An 11,577-nucleotide genomic window follows, 5' to 3' on the forward strand; every position below is an offset into this window, starting at 1 on the left:
TTTACTGACTTAGCCATCTTCCTAACGTCTTATTTCTGATTCCTGAAAGAACAAGGCTCAGGGACAGATCCTTCAGAAGTAGAGGACCTTGGCCTCCTCTGTCCAGACTTGGTTGATCCCATTGTAATCTATCTTTGTGTTTTTTCCTTCCTTCCTTCCTTCCTTCCTTCCTTCCTTCCTTCTTTTCTTTCTTTCTTGCTCTGCTCTTTATCTGTCTTATTTTTTAAGATGGTGTCTTAATATTTAGGTTACCCTCAAACTTATAAATATGTCATCCTCCTGCCTCAACCTCTCAAGTGCTAAGACTCCAGTTGTGGCTTTGAGGGACTTGTATCCCAGATGGCATGAACTCAACAGAATTATTTCATCAGGACCTAACTCCAGGGTGTGGGAAGCTGCTCTGAAAAGAGCAGCCAAGATCTAGCTTGACACTGATTGCGAAAGCACCTTCAGGTTGGTGCTACCATACATGTTGGAGGGAGAAACTGGCTTGTGGGGGTGGGAACATGAGTGGGTGGCGAGGTTTGGTAAGGCTAGAGTTTTAAGATGCTATGAAATAGCATACTTAAATACCCTGGGGCTTTACCACTTACACAAGCTAGGAGCCTGAGGAGGCGGAGAGGAGAGGGGCTGAGCAGTGAGTAGGAGGGAGGTGGCTAATTAGTGTACAGTGTATACACCCAGGTACTCTGCTGACCCACTAAACAGCTGTCTTTGCTTCAGGTAGCTGCTCTTGTCCCTTTTAACACATACTAGATACTTCTCTTATTTTCAACTTTGAATTTAACAGTTTAAAAATAATTTATAGAGACAATGATTTGTTGATTTCTTTTTCTCATACCTAAAAACAAAATAAAATCCATCACTTTTGTGTGCATGTATGGAGGCTGGGGTAAGAAGACAGCTTTGTGGAGTTGATGTTCTCCTGCCACCTTGATGTGGCGTCTGGGTACTGAGCAGAGGGTTCCAGGCTTACTGAGCCACCTCACCCTCTCCTTCATTTCTTCCTTATTTCTTTTAAAAGGGTTTATTTATTTTTATATGCATTGATGTTTTGCCTGCATGAATGCCTGTGTAAAGGTGCTAAATCCTCTGGAACTGGAGTTGCAGGCAGTTGCAAGCTGCCCTGTGGGTGCTGGGAATTGAACCTAGGTCTTCTGGAAGAACATCCAACACTCTTAACCTCTGAGTCAACTTTCTGGCCCTGCTTTATTTTCTTAATACCATTTAAAATTGATTTCCCAGCTGTGTCTACTGGTATCATATATTTAAAAGGGGTTGTATTGGAGCCAGGAAAAACAAAACAATTGTGAACTCCAGACAACTTTGACCTGACATGCCAAGTCATCTGTGGGGAAAAAATTATCTTTCATATCTAAATTAATACAAGGGCTCCCAGGGAGACCTCAAGATTTCACTTTTTTTAAGGGAAGGATAACTCCTTCAGTATCAAAGGAAAAGCCAGGGGAGCTAGAGAGATGACTCAGTGGTTAAGAGCACTGACTGTGCTTCTAGAGCTCTTGAGTTCAATTCCCAGCAACCACATGGTGGCTCACAACCATCTGTAATGGGATCTGAGGCCCTCTTCTGGTGTGTGTGAAGACAGCTACAGTGTACTCATATAAATAAATAAACAAATAGATAAATAAACAAACAAATATTTAATTAAAAAAAAGAAAAATGCTAGAATTCTTTGTTTGGGATACAGTCTACTTGATTCACATGACTTTGTCTTCCTTTCTCAACAATTCTATAAAACTTCTCTCCCTCCCTCCCTCTCTCTCTCTCTCTTCTCTCTCTCTCTCTCTCTCTCTCTCTCTCTCTCTCTCTCTCTCTCTCTCTTTCTCTCTCTGTCTCTCTCCCTCCCTTCCTCCCTACCTCCCTACCTCCCTTCCTCCCTCCCTCCCTCTCTCATCTCTCAAGAGACACTTTCACTATGTTCTTTTAGGGGAGTGTTTTTGATTTACAACACACAGTGGTTCAAATGTCCTTAGATACGGTGTTCATTTCTTCCAGCTTTTCATGTTTCAACTTCTGCGGGGCCTGGCGTATATCCACCACCAGCATGTTCTCCACAGGGACCTGAAACCTCAGAACTTGCTCCTCAGTCACCTGGGAGAGCTCAAACTGGCTGATTTTGGTGAGCTGCCCTTCCCCAGGTCTCCTTCTGGCCTATGAACAATGAATCTTTTGTGTGTGCTTGTTTGAGGCATTGGCCAGACTTGCCCTTTGAAAGCTAGAGCCTAAGAATGTGATGCTGTGTTTGGATGTCAAACTGACAGACAGGAAATGTGAGGCTAAAAGGAGGGAGAGTATGGAAGGTCTTCAGATTCCATTAAGATCTAGCCGGAGGCTTAAAAAAGGTCTTCATACCATCCCAATGTCACATTTGCTGTAGTGATCTGTGGATTAGACTGTACTTAGGAAATGTCCCTATATCTAAGTGCATAAAGACAACTCTGTCAGAACAGATCACTATCCCAGGATGGCAGAACAGAGAGGTTGACCCTAGAATGTAGCATAAGTGGAAATGACACTTGTTCCGCACCCTTAAATGACAGCACCAGCTTGACTACATTTCTCTGTAACTCTTTCTTTCCATTTTAGCACATATCATAGTTTATATCTATAGATATGTAATATAGAAATTTATAAACACATATATGATTTTAGATTTTATTCTTCATTAGCAAGTAGTTGAGAGTCTGCTTTTGCCTACCATTATATCCCTAGTGTAGTACTAAATGATCAGTAATTTTTTTTTAAAGATGGGATTTCACTATGTAGCCTTGGTTGACCTAAAGCCCACCTGTGTCGACCAGGCTTGGCCTTAAACTAGCAGCAATCCTCCTGGCTCTGTCTCCCAAATGTAGAGATCACTAGTATGTACCATCATACTGGGCTGACACACAGGGTCTAGTGTTTTATTTGGTTTGGTCTTTTTGGGTTTTTGTTCATTTGTTTGTTTTAGACTATGGGCTTTGTGTATACTAGGAAATTGTTCTTCCATTCGGCTGCCTTCCCAGCTCTGACACATTGGTCCATGAGACAAGAGACCAGTCTTTTTTGTTGGAGGATATCAAATGACATCCAGAGGACTTTGCTTTTCGGTGATGGCTCATCCCAATACACCAGCGTTTAGCAAATCTCCACAAGACAACTCCTCTTGTTAAGGTTTCCCCAGCTGTGGGTGCTGCTGTTCTGGGAGATGGACCACTGACTCACATTCTTGTTTTGCAGAGAAGCAGTTGAGAGGAAATGACCTACATCTACTAACTTGGACCAACGGCCCTCTCTCTTTTTCTACTAAACTCGTAGGGAGTGTCCTAGACTACAGAAATGGAAAGCAGATCTATCCATCCTGAATTAAATCATTGCACCGCTGCTGTGAAGACCCACAGCACAGGGTTTTAGAAACAGCCTTCACTCACCAGAGCAGTCAGAGCTTGTCATGGTGGCCTCATAGTGTCATTGTCCAGTTTTCACCTGTTCCATGGCTCCACCATCCTACAGACATTGCCCAGACAGTTCAGCATAGCTGTCACCCCCATCTCATCAAAGCTCAGAGCAAAGAGAAGGAGGAACAGAAGCCACAGCCATCCACTAAGGGCATGACTTGGAGGTTCAACCTCACCTCTATTCAGAAGTAGGCAAGAACTTAAGTCAACTGACCATACTTGGCTGCCTCATCTAGTTACAGAGCAGGTCTAAATTAGGACTCCTTCTTGCTGCAATATACACAAACCTCAGGCTGGTCCAGCGATTCTGGTGAGAGTACCCACCATTGGCATGTTACCCTCTGTGCTGTTTACTCTGACATGTACACACTCCGTGGTACAGTGTGTCACCATGCCCCCTGGACAGACCCAGGACAATGGGTGCTATCTTCATTCTCTTTGGACAGGTCTTGCTCGAGCTAAGTCCATTCCCAGCCAGACATACTCTTCGGAAGTGGTGACACTCTGGTACCGGCCACCTGACGCTTTGCTGGGAGCCACCGAGTACTCCTCTGAGCTAGACATATGGTAAGAACTAGTGCCCCCAAAATGAAGATGCCTGTGATGGTGGCCTTGCATCTTAGCAACTATTCTAAGACAGATAATCATTGTTTGTGCATTGAAACCTTGAAACATCAGGTACTTAGTGGTGCAAATACTTGAGTTTTGCATCCCGTGGGTTTTTTACAGTTAAAGAGACAATGGTCAAAGAGGACTTGCCCAAGGTCTGTCCTGGTGCTCTTTTGTCACACCCTTCTAGTTTTCCTCTTGACTCCTTTGCTTTCCCCCACCCCTTAACTGTTTGCCATCAGATAGACATACGCCCTCAAACTAATGACAGACAGGCAGGCAGACAGGCAGGCAGACACACACAGACAACGTAGTAAAAGTTAATGTTAAAAGACAACTCTTCCAATCAGAGGTTGAATGGGACCCATGATACAAGCGTGAGAACTGGGGGCTTGAGGACGAGGAGGGTACAGTGGTGAGGGGTGCTCTCAAGCCTTGTCATCCTAGAGCAGGGAGGACACATTATGGGGGTTCTGGAGAATCAAACTCAAGTTGTCAGCTTAGCAACAGGCTCCTTTGCCCACGGAGCCATCTGCCAGCCCCGTCAGCTTCTAGAGCTATCCCAGTTTTGTGAGGATCACATTAGCTGTATAGTGACCTCACAGGCCTAGCCAACTCCTCAAAGGTAATAACATATCTGAACCTTTCCCATAGCTTTGTAGAATCAGGGTCTGTATTTTTTAAAAAATCAATAATAGTTGTTTTGTCTTCAAATTTTTATTTTTAAAGTCCAGCTGTTATTTGATTTGAATGTGACAAAAATAGCATTTTCTTTTTATTTGGATAACCAAAGAGTTTTTTTAATTAGTTAAATATAATCACATCATTTTCCCTTTCCCCTTCCTTATTCTAACACCCCTATGTCTCTCTCCTTGTACCCTTACAGAATTTATGGCCTCCTTTCTTTAATTATTCTTACAAATATATAAAAACATGCTGATAATGTGTGTGTATGTGTCATACATGTATATTAATATATATTAAATATATAAATCTTAGATATATAATATTTATCTCTCTATATATTTTAAATATGTAAATACAATCTGCTGAGTTCATTCAATGTTGCTTGTATGTATATGATTTCAGGGATGACCACTTGGTATTAGAGAACCAATTATGGGTCTAATACCAAGGAATGGCTAATTTTTCAGATCTCGGTACCACTTCTTTTTGTCTAAGAGTCGGGCCCTGTGAGGCCTGCTCCTTCCCTGTTAGCATTTCTGTTGGTGTTCTCATCTGGGTCTTGTGTAAGCAGCCATATAGTTGAAGCGCTGTGAGGTGAAGCTTCCTTGTCAGTTCTAGGAGACGTAAGCTCAAAGCAGACTTCCGGGACCTCTGGTTCTTACAGTCTTTCTGCCCCTCTTCCTCCATGCTGCCTGAGCTTCAGGCAGGAGTTGTGTTGCGGGTGGGGCGAGGCACCCTTGATCTGCTGTTCTCTGCATCGTTACAGTTGCAATGGCCTTTCTGTTGCAAAGAGAAGCTTCTTTGATGAGGGACAAGAGCTATAGTTATTTGTGAATATAAGGATAAGTATTTAGAATGCAGTTAAGCAGTATGCTGGTCTAATAAAATGAGGTTAGTAGGTTCTCCTCTAAGACCCAAGACCTCACTAGCCTCAGTAGTTGGCTGTGTTTTCAGTGCCAGGCGTGATTTCCTTCTTCATAAGCAGGCCTTCAGTTCAGTGAGAAAGCTGTTGGTTGCTACCAAGACATGCATGGCACTATTGCACCCTTAGGGACAGCTTGACTTGCCAGCCATTGTTCTGGATCACAGGTGTCTCAGCTGGGTAGGACTGTCCTTGTTTCCCTCCCTGGGCAGCCTGCATAGCGCCTTCCAGTACTGTGACAGCTCATCTTCAGGGGAGAAATCCTGCAGTTCAGACCCCAGCAAATCCTCTCAGTCCAGTATGGGCAGCCCAAGTCAACAATAGTTTGTTGTTCTTGTTTATTAAGCAGGTAATTTCAAAGCAGGATTAAACTTTCAGATTTCTCAAAGAATTAAGAAAGGAAGACATTTCCCCCAGTGTGACTTAGTTTGCAGGCTTCCTCGACTGAGCGCCATTTCTAGAGCAGTCACCTGCTACTCAGCTGCTCTCTGGAGCTGTCAGCCTCCCTGCTCTGCAGGCTCCACTTCAAAGGCCTTCAGCAGGCTCCGCTGTGCTCTGCCTTTAATGATGCCTTCCTCCCAGCTTGTGTTTCCCAGGCAGCGGAGCACCTACTACACATCAATTTAAACATTGTTTAATTATAGAATATTAAAACAATTATATATATTATATATAAACACACACGCTCTTTCAATCACACACACACAAACACACACTTTCTCTCTATCACACACATTAACACACACACACACTCTATCTCATACAATACACACACTCTATCTGTATCAGATACACTAACACATATACACACACACTATCTCACACACACACACTCTATCACACACACACACACACACAAACACACACACTTTCTCTCTCTATCACACACACACTAACACATACACACACATTCTTTCAATATATATATACACACAAACACATACACACACTCTCTATCACACACACACACATACACACATAGATACTTTCTCTATCACACACACACACACATACACACACACACACACACACACACACACACACACACAGATATGGGCCATTTTGTCCCACCTGCCAGGGGACATTTGGTAATGTCTGGAGAATCAGTTGTCACAGCTGGTGGAAGGCACTGGCGGCAGGAAGGCAGAGACACTAGGAATGCTGCTTAAGGTCCTGTACTGCCAAGACAGCTCCCAAGGAAAACATTTATCCAGCACAAAAGTCAGTGACATCACACCAAGAGCACCGAGGCAGCTTCCGAAGTGTGCGTACAACCTCAGCACCACCTGCATTGGCTGCATCCCAGTCAATACTGCCCCATGGTTGTGGGTACCTTCCTTCCCTGCCAGCCTGCCCTCCGTGGAAGGGGGAATCTTACCTGAACTTTATCACAGTTTTCAGTTGTCATCCCCTTTCTCCCTTTAGAAACAATAATTTTCTTTTTGTTTATGTTCTTCTTTTAAAAATTAAATATTTTACCTTTGACTACTTTTGATCTTTTAAAATATTTTAAAGTTACGTTTATTTATTTATCTATCTATTTATTTATTTAGAGACAGAAATGAGTACAACAGCTCAAATATGAGGTCAGAGGACACCTGGCAGGAGTTGGTTCTTGTCTACTGTCTGGGTCATTGGGCTTTAGCAGGTTAGCCACTGTGCCAGACTTAACTTTGAGCTTTGTAAAAATAGTGTGGCAGTGTGTGTGATGGTGTGTGGTGGGGTATGTTTGTAGTGGGTTGTGTGTGTGTGTGTGTGTGTGTGTGTATGTGGTGTACAGGAAGGTGGCAGCATGTGTGGTGGTGTGTGTATGTGTGGTGGGGTATTGTGTAGTAGTGTGTGTGTGTGTATGTGGTGTACAGGGAGGTGGTGGCATGTGTGGTGGTGTGTGTATGTGTGGTGGGGTATTGTGTAGTAGTGTGTGAGTGTGAGTGTGTGTGTATGTGTGTGTGTGTGGTGGGGTTTTGTGTAGTGGTGTGTGTGTGTGTGTGTATGTGGTGTACAGGGAGGTGGCGGCATGTGTGGTGGTGTGTGTCTGTGTGGTGGGGTTTTGTGTAGTGGTGTGTGAGTGTGTGTGTGGTGAGCTGTAATGCAGCACTGAGGCTCATGATAGCTCTCATTTGTAATCTGAGTGCTGGGGAGCCTGAGACAGGAATACATGTAGGAAAACGACCATACACATAAATAAAATAAATTATTTAAGAAAAAAGAATTTGTAGAGTGATTGAGGAAGATACTTGATTCTGACTCTGGACTTTAAGCTTCCTGCCCCTCCACCACCCCCTGGCACACAGAAACACCATATATATGTATTACATATGTTATATGGAGAGAGAGACAGAGACAAAAACAGAGATACAGTGTCTCATGTACTCTCGTAGCCCAGGCTGGTTTCAAACTGCATGTAGCTGAGGATAACCTTGAACTCATGATCCTCCTGCTTCCCCGTCCTTCTAAATGTGCACCGCTGTGCTTGACTTCCAGGGCTTGAGCGTGACACCTGCTTAAGCCTTCTTCGGTGACGGTGATTTTACAAAGGGTTATAGCTTTTTGTTTAAGGCCCTCTGTATGTATCCACAGCATAAGTCCTTATAACTCTCTTATTGTTGACTGTCTCCTTTGGTCCTTACATATGCTCCCTCTCTCCAAGCACGTGGCATTTGATAGTTATGTGTCAATTTTATTGGAATTATATCTGTGATACTTTTCATGTGATATTTTTTATATTTAAAGCAAAACAACAGAAAAGAAACGATGAGAATGCACTGCAAAAGAGCATCCGGGCACATGAGTGGGCACAGGCGACGTCATTTGTGAAAGCTTTTAAGGCCTTAAATAAAGATGGGTTCCCTTGGATAGGATTTGTACTTGAAAATGCTGGAGATCATACCTATATATTTTTAATTAAAACTATACTTTGTTGCAATATCCTCTTCAACCCAAATTAAACCCATTCAATGAAAACACAACTCAGGAATTAGGAACACAAACTGTGTGTCTACATTGGGCAGATTTACCACTACACTCTCTTTTCCCCTCCTAGGAGATCCCTTATCACTTGCTGTTATAACAGGCCTCCTGTTCCCGCTCCTTCCTCTCCTTCTCCTCCCTGACTCCTCCTCTTCCTTTTCCGCTCCTTTTTCCCACCTCCTCTTCCTGTCCAATCATGTATTGACTTAACATAAATCTACAATATTTCATGCATAGCAATTTAGTTTATATCTCATAACATTATAGTGTTATGATTTATATAGTTTTAAACAGAGAAGAAAGGCAAATTTTTCTGATTGCCACCTCATACCCTAGCCCCAGAGGCTGGAGAGATGGCTCAGAAATTAAGAGCACTGTCTGCTCTTCCAGAGGACTGGGTTTCACTCCCACCTACATGGTGGCTCATAACTGCTTGTAATTCCAGTCTCAGAGGATTCAAAGCCTTTTTCTGAACTTCCTGGGCACTAGGCATGCATGCGGTGCATAGACATACATGTAGGCAGAACACGTGTACACATCAAATTAAAATAAATCTTTAAACTTTAAAGATTTTGTGTAAAGTTTATTTTATATTATGTTTGGTTGGTTGGGTTTTTTGAGACAGGGTTTCTCTATGTAGCCCTGGGTGTCCCGGAACTTGCTTTGTAGATCAGGCTGGCCTTGAACACACAGATCCAACTGCCTCTGCCTCCCCAGTGCTGGGATCAAAGGTGTGCGCCACTACACTCATCTTTTCTGAACAAATTTTTAATCACATTTTTCTAAGGTTAATACAGCAAATATATTCAGTGACATCATGTCCAGTTCATATTGCACTATAGGCAATGAAATGTAATAAAAGTCCAATTTTCACAATCACTACCTCAAAGGAGTAGCACATGTTGGATTCTTCTAGAACGTAACCTGGATGTGTTTTTCTTTAAGACGATTATTAAGGGTAACGAACGCAGCTCAATTGGTAGAGAACTTGCTTAGCACACACAAATCTCACAAATCAGCACCTCCCAGCCCCAGCACCCCAGCAGGTGTGGTGGTGCATTCTTACATGCCCAGCACCAGGGAAGGGGGAAGGTAGAAGGCAGCTAGAGTTCAAGGCCATCTCCAGCTACATGGGGAGTTTGAGACCAGCCTGAATGCTGGAAAACAAACCTGGGTCATTTGAAAGAGCAGCAAATGCTTTGCTGAGCCATCTTTCCACAACATTTAACCCCTTTTGAGACCCTTTTAGTTATTAATGTATCTTACCTGTCAGTCTAAGATCTAGATCTTGAATTTTTTATACCACAGTCTACTAAAAAAAAAAAAAAAAAAAAAAAAAAAAAAAAAAAAAACTATGATTCTTGGAGGAATTGTCTGATTTTAAGCTGGGAGCAGGGAGTGTAAGAGGGACTTGGAACATCTTATTGAAACAAAGCATATTCTCTTTTATTCCCATTTATTTATTTATTCACTTTATATCTGATCACATCCTCTTCCTCCTTCCAGTCCCCCCTTCATACAACCCCTTCACAACTCCCCTCCCCTTCTTCTCCAAGAACAAACCCACCCTGGCACCTCACAGGACTAGGCACATCCTCTTCCACTGAGGCCAGACAAGACAGCCCAGTTAGGGGAACAAGATCCACAGGCTGGAAATAGTCAGGGTAAGCCTCCCACTCCAGTTATTGGGGGACCTGTATAAAGACCAAGCTGTACATCTGCTACATTTGTGGGAGGGGGCCTAAGACCAGCCTGTGTGTGCTCTTGGGTTGGTGGTTCAGTCTCTGAGAGTCCCAAGACTCCAGGTTAATTGACTCTGTTGGTTTTCCTGTGGAGCTTCCTCTAGTTCCTCAGTCCTTCCCCCAACTCTTCCACAAAACTTCCCATGCTCTGTCTAATGTTTGGCTGTGGGTCTCTGCATATCTTTTGGTCAGTTATGTAAGACCCCTGTCGGCAAACATAACACAGTATTATTGATAGTGTTGGGCATTGGTTTGTGCCCGTGGGATGGGTCTCAAGTTGGGCCGGTTATTGGTTGGCCGTTCCCTCAGTCACTGCTCCATCTCCGTCCGGGCGTTTCTTGTAGGCAGGACGTTTTGGGTCGAAGGCTTTGAGGGTGGGTTGATGTCCTTATCTCTCCACTGGGAGTCCTTACAAAATGCTAGAAAATAAATGGAGACATGTCAAAAGGACATGGGAAGCAGTCCGGAGAAGCTTCCTCTGGCCAAATCCGAGACACTTTTAACATCAAAGTAAATTATAAGAGAAATTAATTATAGCTTAGTGAGTAAAGTAAGAGTCCATACTGGAGACAGCTGGCTAGCTAGCCAGAGGGCTGGGAAGAGAAGTGTCTCCCCACCCCACCCCCCAGTAAAATGCCAATTAATGACAGAAGGAAAAAATCCTGATACAGTCGGCAAATCGCTATTGTGCAATCAATACAGTAGGACTAAGCTGAAACAGGACTCACTGATGTGTAACTAAAAGGAACAGTTTGCTGAAGACTGAGCCATGTACATAGTCACAAAACACAGTTTCACAAATTACTTATCAATTACATATCAAAAAATAGTAACTTTATGGCAGAGAAACTTGGTGGACCACACCTTATAGCAGCAATTAAAAGGATATAATGAATAATGGGAAACCTGGAATGTTCTTCCAAATAGGATATGCTGAGCACCCAATGTCATTTATGTGGTATTCCTGGAAGAAGAATGTCTACCCAACTTTGATTATGAAGAATTGTCAGAGAAGCCCAACTCAAGGGACAGTCTACTAAAGCAACTGGCCTGTAATCTTTGAAAGATCAAGGCTTTGAGTTTTTTTTAAAGAGTCATTACACACACACACACACACACACACACACTGTAGCTGTCTTCAGACACACCAGAAGAGGGCATCAGATCCCATTACAGATGGCTGTGAGCC

General features: G+C 43.1%; 1 protein-coding gene across 2 annotated transcripts in view; it reads left to right on the top strand.

Moving 5' to 3' along the window:
• Positions 1–11,577, top strand: part of CDK15 (cyclin dependent kinase 15) — a gene marked incomplete at both ends in the record, with an annotated part of 84,934 nt that overhangs the window by 26,007 nt on the left and 47,350 nt on the right. For both annotated transcript variants that reach the window (XM_080933498.1, XM_080933499.1), the window contains 2 exons: positions 2,017–2,140; positions 3,905–4,025. In XM_080933498.1, the coding sequence (XP_080789624.1) occupies positions 2,017–2,140; positions 3,905–4,025 (245 nt within the window). The remainder of the gene's footprint in view (positions 1–2,016; positions 2,141–3,904; positions 4,026–11,577) is intronic.

Source organism: Micromys minutus (assembly GCF_963924665.1).
Source record: "Micromys minutus genome assembly, chromosome: 19".
Classification (NCBI taxonomy): Eukaryota; Metazoa; Chordata; class Mammalia; order Rodentia; family Muridae; genus Micromys; species Micromys minutus.